The 12,378-nt window shown below is 37.6% G+C and overlaps 1 protein-coding gene across 4 annotated transcripts in view; it reads left to right on the top strand.

Annotated features, from left to right (window-relative positions):
• Nucleotides 1-12,378, top strand: part of PCSK5 (proprotein convertase subtilisin/kexin type 5) — a 225,291-nt gene that overhangs the window by 91,670 nt on the left and 121,243 nt on the right. For all 4 annotated transcript variants that reach the window (XM_085042105.1, XM_085042107.1, XM_085042106.1 and 1 more), the window contains exon 7: nt 3,713-3,885. In XM_085042105.1, the coding sequence (XP_084898231.1) occupies nt 3,713-3,885 (173 nt within the window). The remainder of the gene's footprint in view (nt 1-3,712; nt 3,886-12,378) is intronic.

The raw sequence follows: 12,378 nt of genomic DNA, 5'->3' as shown, positions 1-12,378 counted from the left end.
GATAAGTATCTTTTACTTCAACCAAAAAAGCATTTCTGGACACATAAGGGATACAAAGGATATGAAGCGAAAGGGGGAAAATACCTGTCCCATCCATATGCCATAGAATACTGGCAGTTGAACAAATCCAGTTAATGATCTTACTGATGGAAAGCTGTTAACAAGATATCCATTAATAATGCTCACTTTTCTTCTGAATGTATTTGTTCTCCTTGTCTCATTTCCAAACATTTAAGAACCTCTGACAAGTAGGTCAAAAGCAAGTTTCTTAGAAAGACTGAGCCTTCTCTTAAAGTAGTGTATTTGGAGATGTAATCTGTGGAAGAGAAAATTTTAGTAAAATTGCAGTCTGGATATTCAGTTGTTTTACAGGTTGTGACAAGTTTCTTATGAAAAAGCACCCAAGTTTCTGCTTAGCTAAGCTACAGTCTCTTTCACTAAAAGTCAAACCAGTGCACCAAAGGCATAGACTTTTTTTTTTTTTTTTAGGTTTACTTTCTGGAATAATCACACAAAACAAATGACGATGTACAGTGCTTGTGAGACTTTTTGTAGGAAGGGTTGGTTAGCTTGCTGTTATTGTTGCAGACTGATTGTGGAAGTTGTAAAACATCTGTGGGGATTTGGGTGCTTAGTTACTTGGCTGGGCTCAAGTCCCGATGAGAAAACAGTTACACCAAATTATGGCACAACAGATGCATATTGTCTTCAGCTGACAAGGATTAGTTCAGCTGTTTCTTTAAGTTTAAGTCAGATGCTGATTAAAAACAACCATTTTAAAAGAAAACTTCCTTTCAGCTCAGTTTTGCATGTTTCCTGTGATTCACTGAAAATTTGTTCTGAGTAAAAAGCCATTTACAATTACTGCAAATGTTGGACAAAGTTTATAGGGCTCTGAAGTCTTAGAAGGAACAGTCTGCAAACGCAGTCTGCTAATTGCCTTCTGGACAGCTTTTGTTGTCCTATCACCACATGCCAAATGGAGTTTGGAGGATGTGTGATCAGCAGCCTTAACCACTGCAGACATTTGAGGGGGAGGGGAGGGGAGGAAGGAAGGCAGGCAGGAAGGCAGGAAGGAAGGAGGGAAAGAAAGGAAGGAAGGAAGATTATTTTCATTGTAAATATCCAGTGAGATATCTGTTCTTCAAAGTCATGGTGCACAGAATCACAGAGTCATTTAGGGTGGATAAGACCAAGGTCATCAAGTCCAACCTTTGACTGATCTACCACCACCTTGTAAACTACACCACAGCACAAAGTGCCATGTGCACTCATTTCTTGAACACCTCCAGGGAAAGTGACTCCATCACCTGCCTGAGCAATCTGCTCCACTGTTTTAACAGCCCTTCCATGAAGAAATTCCTTCTGAGGTCCAGCCTGAATGTCCCCTGGTGTGGTTTGAGACTGTGTCCTCTCATCCTGTCCCTGGTTACCTCAGAGAAGAAGCCAACCCCCACCTTACTACAACCTCCTTTCACAAAGTAGTAGAGAACAGTAAGGTCTCCCCTGAGCTTCCTTTTCTCCAGGCTAACTTACTCCCACCCTCAGCAGCTCCTTGTAGGACTTACCCTCTAGACCCTTCACCAGCTCTGCTGCCCCTCTCTGGACATGTTCCAGCACCTCAATGTCTTTCTTGAAGTGAGGGGCCCAGAACTGGAAACAGAACTCCAGGTGCAGCCTCACCAGGGCCAAGTGCAGGGAGAAAATGACTTCCCTAGTCCTGCTGGCCACACTATTCTTGACATGAGACAGGATGCCATTGGCCTTCTTGGCCACCTGGCCACCCCGATGGTACATGTTTAGCTGGCTTTCAGCCAGTATCCCCAGGTGCTTTTCCCTGGGCCACTTTCCAGTCACTCTGTCCCAAGCCTGTGGCGCTGCACGGGGTTGTTGTAGTCGAAGTGCAGAACCCAGCACTTGGCCTAATTGAATCTCATACAGTTGGCATTGGGGCAACAACTTTGAAGTATGTCCATCCATTGTTGGGCAGAGAGGGTAACACCTAAGTCACAGCCTTGTCTGTGTTGCTTTACAGTAGACCACTATTAGGAAAAAAAATGGTGTGAATTACTTTAGATGCCAGTGGCAGCACTTGGAGTTATTTTTCACTGGTTGAATATAGTATTTGGACTTGCTAACAGTTACAAAGTCATAAAGGAAAGCTTTATTTTCCTTCTTTCAAAACCAGCATACTTTTATTGTTTTTATTTAGGACTAGAGAGATACATTAATATGCTTTAAAGGAAATGAGCACACAGCTTTCACCCATCATTAATTTTCTGTGATTATGCTGAAGAAAAATAAAATCCTAGAATCCCAGAGTTGGTTTAATGACTCTTTTTTATTGAGTAAAGTTCGTAGTGAGATCAGAGTTTGTCAGAGTTTATTATCTCACAAAACATGGACAACTTTTGTGTGAACCGAGAAATACAATCACTTTTCAATTTTGAGTCAAGTAGAGTAAGAAAAAAAAAAAGTCCTCTTTCAACAAAGCACTCCCTATGCCTCTTGTTAATTGGAAGTTAAAGTCATGGTAAATACACAAGTTTCTTTAATCTGAGCTCATAAGCAAAATGAAATGTGTCTGTAATTAAAAATATGTAAATTTGGCTTATAAATAGTGGCCTTTTAAAGGGGAAAAAGCATCTAACTTGTGAATTGGGGAAGTAATCATTCCTCTATCATACAGTTTTATTAAATTTTTATTTAATATTTAGCCTCCCTTTGATCACATGTCACACTAGCTGTATGTAGGTCTTTTTTGTTGTTTAGGTTAAAACTGGCATTGGTGGTTTTCACAGTCAGATTTAACCACAAAGTCTTACCATTAGAAAAATAACAACTTCCACGTTTTCTCAGTTTTCAGATTTTAGCCTACCATATTCAGTCTAGTAATCTTGGAACATCATGAGGTCTTTCACTTTAGAATTGCTGGCACATTGACTTGTCCAAACCCACATGAATGGATTTTTTTAACATAAGAATTTCAGAGATTATACCTCACAAAAGCTTCTTCTGCAAGAAAAGGATGTTCACCATATTGTAATTCCAGGTTGAACAGTGTTACATATTTGTTCATAACCTGTTGTAATTGCCTTGCTACAGTATGTGGTAATTGTTCTGTACACATGAGAGTTCTCCCCAGTTTCTTCCTTGTAGCTTCATACAATGAAGGAATAATACCAAGGTTATTTGTCAGCAGAGATCCTTTTATTGCATCTATTAACATGATTAAAACTGTGAGTGACTCAAGGTAGGTGCTGCAGTTCCACTGCAGTACAAAAGGAGAAAGAAAATCAGTTGTTATCTTTAGGTGACACATAAAAACATTTCAAGGTTCAAGTACTTTTTAAAATTTTCATTAGTCTAAAACTTTTTTGTTGAAATTCAAATGCTGTATACTGGATAAGTGGTTTGTATATAATTTTTGAAACTTGAAGAAGGGTGAAAATATTCCCATCTTTTTGTATTTTTTCCATCTAGAGACATTTTTCCATTGGAAAAACACCCAAACAGATTTTTTGTTGGTTTTTTTGTTGTTGTTGTTTGGTTTTGTTGTTTTGTTTTTCTTTTTTTCCCTTTTATTTAAAAAGAACAGTAGAAATTCTTATAATCATTCAGTTCAATGTCACACACAACAATTTTCTCTGGGGGAAAAAGAAGAAACATTTTGAGTTTGTCTGTACTGTTCATTGTATTTTTCATTCTGAAGGTGTACGGATGCTGGATGGAGACGTGACAGATATGGTAGAAGCAAAGTCTCTAAGCCTTAATCCCCAGCACATCCACATCTACAGTGCCAGCTGGGGGCCTGATGATGATGGTAAGACTGTGGATGGACCTGCTTCTCTAGCACGTCAGGCCTTTGAGAACGGCATCAGAATGGTAGGTTGGCATCAAAGTGCATCTCCTGGATCTGCTTTCATGTGCAAGTGTCAGGGTACTTGTGCCCAGTACATGCAAGGGCACAGCATGGGGAAAGGCAAAGGACTTTGAAGGAAAGAAGAGAACTTCTTTTGCGTAAAATATAAAAACATATTTTTCTTTCATAGTGACCTGATGGTCAGTCTTTCCTGAAGCATCAACTCTGTTCATTTTCAAGTGAGATACATCATCCTCAGTGTCCTTTAAAATTGCTCTGAGGTAGTGATGTGATTAGAAATAAATTGACTGAGAAATACTACTTTGCACAGCAGTGCCAACTCATCCAATCTGAGTTGCAAAGAAATTTTAAAGCAAAACCTTTGACTGTGTTTCCTTCTTTCTTCATTTCTTTCATTGTTTTCTTGCACTTGATTTCTTATTGTAAGTTTGAGTATTTTAATTGATAGCTGGGGGGGGGGAATGTCTACACCCATGGTTCTTTTACCTTTTATGTCTGATCTCAGAGAACTTACAGTACTCTCTTGAAGGGGACACTATTGCAACTGCATGGATGCCAGGGATCTTGCTCAAAAAAGTTTTATGTTTAAACATATGTATGTGTTCATTTAAATGCTGTAAAATTTAAATAAATAAATAAAATAGGGAAGGCAACTGTAAAAAGTTCAGCCTGAATTTCTGTACCAGAAAGACTCAGCCATTTCCTCATTGAAATCTCAAGTTCTGAAACGGGGGATAAATCTGTGGAATAATTTGCCAAGAGAATAGATCTAGCCTACAAACATTCTTGTTCCACTGTTATTATTATAGCAGTAATACGAAAAGATACCCTACAGAACCCAGATGAATTTCATTTTACCAGCACATTGTTCTGTATTTGAAATAAGCACCAGTCTATACTGGAAATTTAGTGTTTAATTTTCTAAGGTAGGTTTTTTCTGATAACAGTGCAGAAATATTGGTATAATTGTCTGAGAAATAGTAGAAGTCATATTTGGTGCAAGTCAAATTATTACTTTTACAATTTAACTTCTGTGTCATTTTATCAAATTTTGTTCTGCCTGAAGTTGCCCATGAAAAGTTGAATAGATCTAAATATTTCCATATATTTGGATATTTTATCTGTCTCTGACTACAAAAGCTTTTTCATTTCTACTCAGGAAATAGAAGCTCTTTTTTAGACTTATGTAAAAATATACTCGTAAGAAATACAAAGCATTTAATGTTAACCTCTAATTTTAATTTTTTTCAATGTCATTTAAACTGAAAGATTAAATGCACGTCGGAATTAGCACCTTGGGCTGTTTCCAGACCAAAAATTACTTCAAGATGAACCTGTTCCCTTGCTTTTTAATAAACCATGTCTTTCCATATTCTGATAAAGGTAGTTTTTCTGTATTTCCTTACACTGTCATAAGCTATGTCATTCTAAAAGATGAGGAAAATGGAAGAAGAAAAAATTAATTTTCTTTGACAAAACTTCCCAAAAAATGGGATCACTGTTCAAGGTTTTGATGACATACTCAGTCAGACATAGGAGTCACAGTAATTATACAAAAGTAATAGGCAGGAAAAAAAACCTCCTGTTGTGTTGTGTATAGATCCTTACTCCCTTTTTTGAGAAATATTGAATTGAACAACAATAGTATAACATCTTGGATAGCATCTGTGGTATAAATTAAAGTAATATTGTGTCTTAGTTTAAGGCAATTTAAGGGGGCAGACATGCCAAAATGAGTTACCTCCCCTTTTAGTTTTAACCACTCCCTAATCACTAATAAGGAGAGATGAATGCAAGAGGATATAAGTGAAAAAATAGCAGTTTACAAAAAGTGAAACAGCAGCAGGCAAAAAATAACAGTGACAATCAGTAGTTACAATGTGGCTGAATTTAATGGACTCCTCATGGATTCCCCGGAAACAGAGAAAAACAAAACCAGCAAAGAAACTGTCCCAATAGGCACCCTCTGCAGACGACCTGGGGTGGAGAGAGAACAAAGAGAGAAAACCAGCACAGCAACTGAACCTCCAGAACTAAAAATTTCCCTCTTCCCCCCAGATAACAACCAGTGGGGAACAAGGACAAAACAGAAAGAAAACCTAGAGTCCCTGGAGGCTGGAACTGGGTCAGCAGCTGGAATTTGTGGACGAGCTTCACCTTCTCCTTGGCAAAAATGGCAGGCAGCAGACTCAGGCAACTTGGACTCCATGTCCTCCTGCTTTGAGCGGGCACTGCTGACAGGCTATGCTGACCATATGGGGTGGGGACTGTTCTGTTTTCCCAGGCGTGATGCTGTGGCTGCTGTCTGCCTTGTGCTACCTCAGCTCTCCCAGCAAGAACAAAAGAGAAAGAGAAAGAGCACTTCTTTCTGAATGCCCCCAACCTTAAAAAAGGACCAGCACACCCTGACCTCGCTGTTCCTTTTCTGGCCACCAGGTCTCAAAGAGACAGTAATAACTTTGAGTACAAATAGATGTGGAAGACAATAACATTTTGGGATACCCAGGACACATCAGTACTGGAAAAATTGGCAAAACCTTCCAGATACACACAGAGTTTGAAGAAGATATTCTTAGTTTATTGTGCATGTACACACACTATTGTATATTAGAATTTTAAAATGGAATAGCAAATGAAATGCCAAGAATTTTAAAAACATCTGAAAAGGAAATTATGTCTGGCTGGCTTAATTAGGAAAATTGAAGGTAGTACTGAATAATAACTTTGATTATAATCAAACTGAATTATTGCTTTAAATTAATTATAGTGATTACATAAAAACAAGATGGATGCAAGAGCCATCCATTGTTGAGTTTCCTGAGAGATGGGGTTCCCTGAAAAAAGTGCCTAATTTATCTTAAGCACATGTTATTCCAATTAACAGCTTATGCTATGTCTTTCACAAATACTATTATTTTTAAATCTGCTGAGCTAATATGATTACACCTTTAAAATCATGCAGAAAGTAACAAAGATGGCTGCATAGTTTTTCCTTAGAATTACACAGAGAAAACACACAGCTTGAATTGAAATAGACAAATCTATTTAAAGGAAGGCTACTGAGGAATAAATGAGTTCATGAAATGACAGTCAAACCTGTAAGTTAAATATGCTTTAAAAATTCTGCCCAGGATCAAGGTAAAGGAAGAGGAAACCAATTTTTAAACCTGTCACAAATACTATGATTTTATGTTGTCCTTAAGGATATGTGGTTTAATTTTATTAAGTTTACATACTTCAGTTCAAAGAGAAGCCTTGGATACTTTACTATCAAACAATTTCTGTGCAAATATAGAACTCCCTTTATATCATACTTTCAGTTGAGAAAGTCCTTTTCTTGAAAATAGTACAACCATAAATATGGAAAATTCTAGACACCTGTGTTTTAAATACTAATGCGTTAGAACTTGTAGACCTAATAATATCAAGAAAAAAATCCATTGTAATAATCCAGAATTTACCTGAAAAAAAAAATAAGACAACGGGGTATGCATCCAAAAGGAAGATATTCAAGGAAAGATTGGGTATGTAATGCCGTATTTCACCCTATGCTCAAGAACAAACAGGCTTAGCACTGCATAACATGATTGTGGTCAAAACATACTAAGACTGTGCTGAGTCTGGGACAAAATGGACAACACAAAAGCTTTCCTTGATTCATAAATATAATATCTTAAGTACGTTTTTAAGATGTCTCTCTGTGTCTCACAGTCAATAGGCACAATGCTGTGAGCACTTGATGGAGTTGAGCTTGGTGATTCATGGCTCTACCATGCAGCATTCAGGCTAGTTCATCTGTATTCATACAAATAAGCCTGTTATTCTGGGATCAGTGTCAACATCATTTGGAGAGGAAAGCATTTCAGTTATTTTGACTTTACCTCTCACTGCTGTTTAGCAAAGACCTGATAGTCAAGTTTCTGGATATGTGACCACTGTGGATGCTTTACATTGAAGGGTTTCAAAGAGCTGGTTATCCCTCTCTCCAAATGTCTCACCAGCTGCATGCTCTATGTTGTTTCTGTAGTACACCTAAGGAAGTACGTATAAATCAGCAACTGGTCAGGTCATCCTTAATACAATCTAGGAGGCTGAAGAGGAAGAGAAATCTACCTGGAAACTTTCAGCACAGGGGCCTTCATCTTACTGCTGTGACACCATTTTGTTTAGCAAGCTGGACTCAAGCCAGAGTACTTAATGGACATTAATGACCAGATGCTGTGTGGCTGAACCGCTAGTGCAAACTCAGCTTGGTGCCTTCCCTCCCATCATCAGTGCCCCTTTTCATCTCTCTCGCTTCAGCAACTTTGGCTGCAGTGTGTTTTCAAAGTTCTTGCTGGGAGCAGAAAGTCTTTCTTGTAATCACTGTAGAAGCCTCATACTCACATGCAGGAGTGAGGGAGAAAACAGAAGGGAGAAAAGGGAGGACCATTGACTTGATATTCATGGTTCTAACATCTATCCTCTAGACCTGTCTTTTGTCATATGCCCAATCAGCAAAAGAGTGAGGGAGAAAAGGAAAGAAAAGGTGAAATCAAAAGGATTTCACATTTATTATTATCATCGTCATCATTACTATATGTTTCCGCTCCAAAAGTGGAAGAGGTTGGTCAGCATTTGCAAGTGTCTAGGCAAAGGTTTGTCCCACAGATGTTTCTATCAAATTTATTTGTCCTGTCATCATGTCTCTGCATCATTCTGAGTAGGATTGGTGCCTACACAAAGAGGAGTTACTGTCTTTTACTTTGCCAGAGAATTACATTACATAAATCAAAGAAGTTCCAGCGGGAAGACTTCTAGACAAATGTGTCAAAATGTCTGTTCTTGAATACATTTAAAGTGATACATAGAGTTTTTAAAATTATTTTTAAACTCTGTACTGGGGTTTTTCACCTTGTACAGCTGTTGTTCGAGTCTAAGTAACACATACCTGTGTTTATGCATGTCTGTGAACATATATGGATATGTTTTGCATGTGTGAGACTTCCTGCACATTTCCAGTTAGTTGGCAAAAAACCCAAGTAATTTGTTGAAGATCAATCCGAGGAATTAGTGCTGTGCTTGGGGATGGTCTCAGAAGACATGATTTCCAGTATGCTGATGTAATCTAGTGTTAGGTCTGGGCATTTATCTGTTACATGATTTGCATATATACTATGGATCCTGGTTGCATCTATGATATAAAGTCTGAACATGCGATGCTATATATATGTATGCTTCAACATACTGACTTAAACTTCAGTTGTCTCTGTACTAGAGGTGGATGCCGATTACTTAACAGAACTTCAGAAAGTCTTGCAATATATTAATGATGTGTTTCTTCCTACTGGTGTAACAAGACATAGCACCATTGGCTTGATATTCATGGTTCTAACATCTGTCATCTAGACCTGTCTTTTCTCATAAGCCCAATCAGCAGAAGTTCATCCAGTTATTGCTTCATCAATATCACTGTTTTCCTGATCCATCTGTCATTTTCTGGTTTCTGTACATCTTTTGGAAAGAGCCAGTCTCAACTGAAATCTCGTGTTCATATCTTTGCAAGGCACTAGCAACCTTCACTATTGAAAATAATATAGCTTATTACTCATCTAAGTTTCTTGCTTTCCTTTCCACTGTAAAATGCCTCTTGCAATATTTGTGGTGTATCTTATGGTGTTAGAAAACTCCACATGTAAGTCATTACAGATTTTGACCAAGTGATCTCTTGGATAAATTGAATTGGAACACAGGACATAAGACAGGAAATGACAGTGTAAGTCGTCCAGTGCAGCTTTGTACCACCACAGGCATTGTGTCCTGTAAATACATTGAACATTTTATATTCTAGAACAAATCAGAATTTTTTTCCCTCTAATTCTGTTGGGAAAACATTTTATGGCCAACATTAATCTATTGGTTAGAGATTTTCTTCTAAGTTATAGTAGGGTTTACTCATGCAGCTTTCTGCCCATTTGCTCCTGCGCATAAATTATGCCTCATCTTTAGTACCTTTCCTACTTCCATTTTTATTTGATACATTTTTAGAACAGAGTCTCCTTTCAGACTTCATTTACATGTGATAGACATGCCACAGTCACTGATCACTTACAAACTAGGCTGTCCATCTCCTTGCTTGCTAAGAGTAGTGCTTCTCCATATCTTCTAGCCTGAATTCTTTTATTGAATGCATGTGATTGTAATTACTAGATTCACTAAGATGCTCTTTCTCTTTTTGGTCAAAATCACGTAATAACTTCGTTTCCCCAGCTCATCCTTAAAATACTCATAATTTCCTTGACCCCTATGTTTGTCCAGCAGAGCCTATATTATTTCCAGTACAATAATTTCCACTTCCACCTTGCCATTACAATAATGTTCATTTGCTTTTGTTTAATTACTGATTTCTTGTAGGGCTCATCATACCTTTGCAGAAGCCAGACTGCCAGACTGGTTTTAATACCTTTCTCTGCATAAAATAAGTTACTAGACAAAAACTTAACAGGTTTATCTGAAATTCTGAAGTGTGTGTTACATTTTAACCTTTTCTCCAGTAATGCAGGTGCCCCTTACTGTCCTTTAAAATCTGTTCTACAATCTTAAAAGTAATGTTTTGTATATTCAGTTTCCTTCTATAAGTCAGCATTTCCAAATCAGACTTCATTCTTCTGGTTCTTTCTGAAACATCTGTTTTCTGGCATTATTATTTCAAGTGTGGATACCAGAATGGGGCATGAAAGTTTTGGCGTTCTCTATGCGCACACAGTGCTCCTTCCCTTTTTCCTGGACACATTCATATAGACCTTACTTACCAATCCAGTAAGCAGACTATTTTTGGGGAGCTCATTCCCAGTTGATTATCTTCCATAACCCTAAACTCTCTAAGCCAGGTTTGCAACAGGTTGTCCATCTTCCTGTATTTCATACCAATAAGCTTAATTTCTAGGTCTTATTACTTGGCACTTGGCTGATATATGTATCTCAGACGCCTTAATGATTTGCAGATGTGGTTTACACTTGATACGATGCAGTTTTCTACAAGCAGGGATTGCCTAGCAAAAGTTAGATTAGATTATAACCTTAACATAATTTAGCTAATAATAGTAATCGTTTGCTCTACTGTTTGCACATAGTAGTGCAAAGTTAGCAACTTTGCACATTCAAAGTAGAATTTAGGATATTGCCTTCCAGTAAATGAAATAGTATTTAGGGTCAGTGATACCTGGATGAACTTTGATACTAGGCACTTCAGTTTGTTTGGGAAATATATAAACAAACTGTGTCAACTGAATATATACAGCTAACAGCAAGACAACCATGACCAGATCTCAAGTGCAAAGAATAGATTTATTCCATCATCTCACTGGCTGGAGGATTACAGAGAAACAGAGGGAGATACATACATTGCTAAGCTCATTTTAGCAGGGCCTGGGCCGTGTGTTACATATCAAAGAGCCTGGAGCATGCGCAAATCTTCACCAGGCTGTGTTTTACAATCTCAAAACTTCTTATCTCCCTTCCCCCTCTTACAAAGAGGCCCCCAGCCTACGGGAAGAATGCTTTTAAGTCTTTAACAACATCCTGTTGTCTACTCTGAGAAAATTTCATTTCTTCTTCAGCAGACATAAAACATCCCAAAGCAAACACAAATATGTGAATTCTCTCACACTGAGTATTTTCTAACATCTCCCAGGTGCAAGGTTGGTCTCTGAGTGAAAACAATTCTAAAAACAACTTACTGTTCTCTCTCCTCACCAATCTTCCTATTTTCAACCCTTTCCTCCCCAGTCAAAGCCAACGTTAAAAATTGCTCTCCTTTGCTCTCTGTGAAAAATCAGCTTTCCCACAGATAATCAGAATGTAAAAAAAAGCAGAAAAATAAGTAACATATCAGAAATATTCTTACATTGCATTCAGTGAAATATAAAAGTTCTGAAAGCTGGGAAAATTTGTAATGAGAGTTACAGGAAAATATACCAAAAATGTCCATCTTAGCAACCACTTCCCTTTTCAACACTATAAGATAATAATTGCTTTTTGTAAGTAGTGATATGTTTTTGCATTGTATATATATTACATGTGCAAACATGTTGCTGTCTTCCAGCAACAGAAAATACTTTATTTACTTTCTAGTTCTCCTAAGAGTAAAAACATGACACTAATATGAAAACACAGGTTGTCTATTTTTGTCCATTCCTTCAAACATGCATCTTTATTTATGCACATCTGTTTGTCTCTCTGCTCATTTCCTCATAGATACAATAGGTGTGCATTTTTAATAAATTGATGCATGTGAATTTTTCTGAGAGCGTGGATACCTCAACAGAATTAGTGGCCTGAGAAATTTCTCCTTTTGTTCATGAGTTTTTGCTTTTGATATCTAAGAAGATTGTTTTAAAAAAAAAATCTATTTGGCTGTCTCCTGGTAGCACTTCAGAATTGCTGAATTGGACTTTCAGCTTACCATTATCTATTTTTGGAAAGGTGCCGGCTTTCAAGTTCAGTGCTGTGCAGTC

The sequence above is a fragment of the Lichenostomus cassidix genome, chromosome Z, assembly GCF_008360975.1.
Source record: "Lichenostomus cassidix isolate B80296 chromosome Z, HeHo_3.0, whole genome shotgun sequence".
NCBI lineage: Eukaryota > Metazoa > Chordata > Aves > Passeriformes > Meliphagidae > Lichenostomus > Lichenostomus cassidix.
This window is presented reverse-complemented; position numbering and strand designations above follow the sequence as displayed.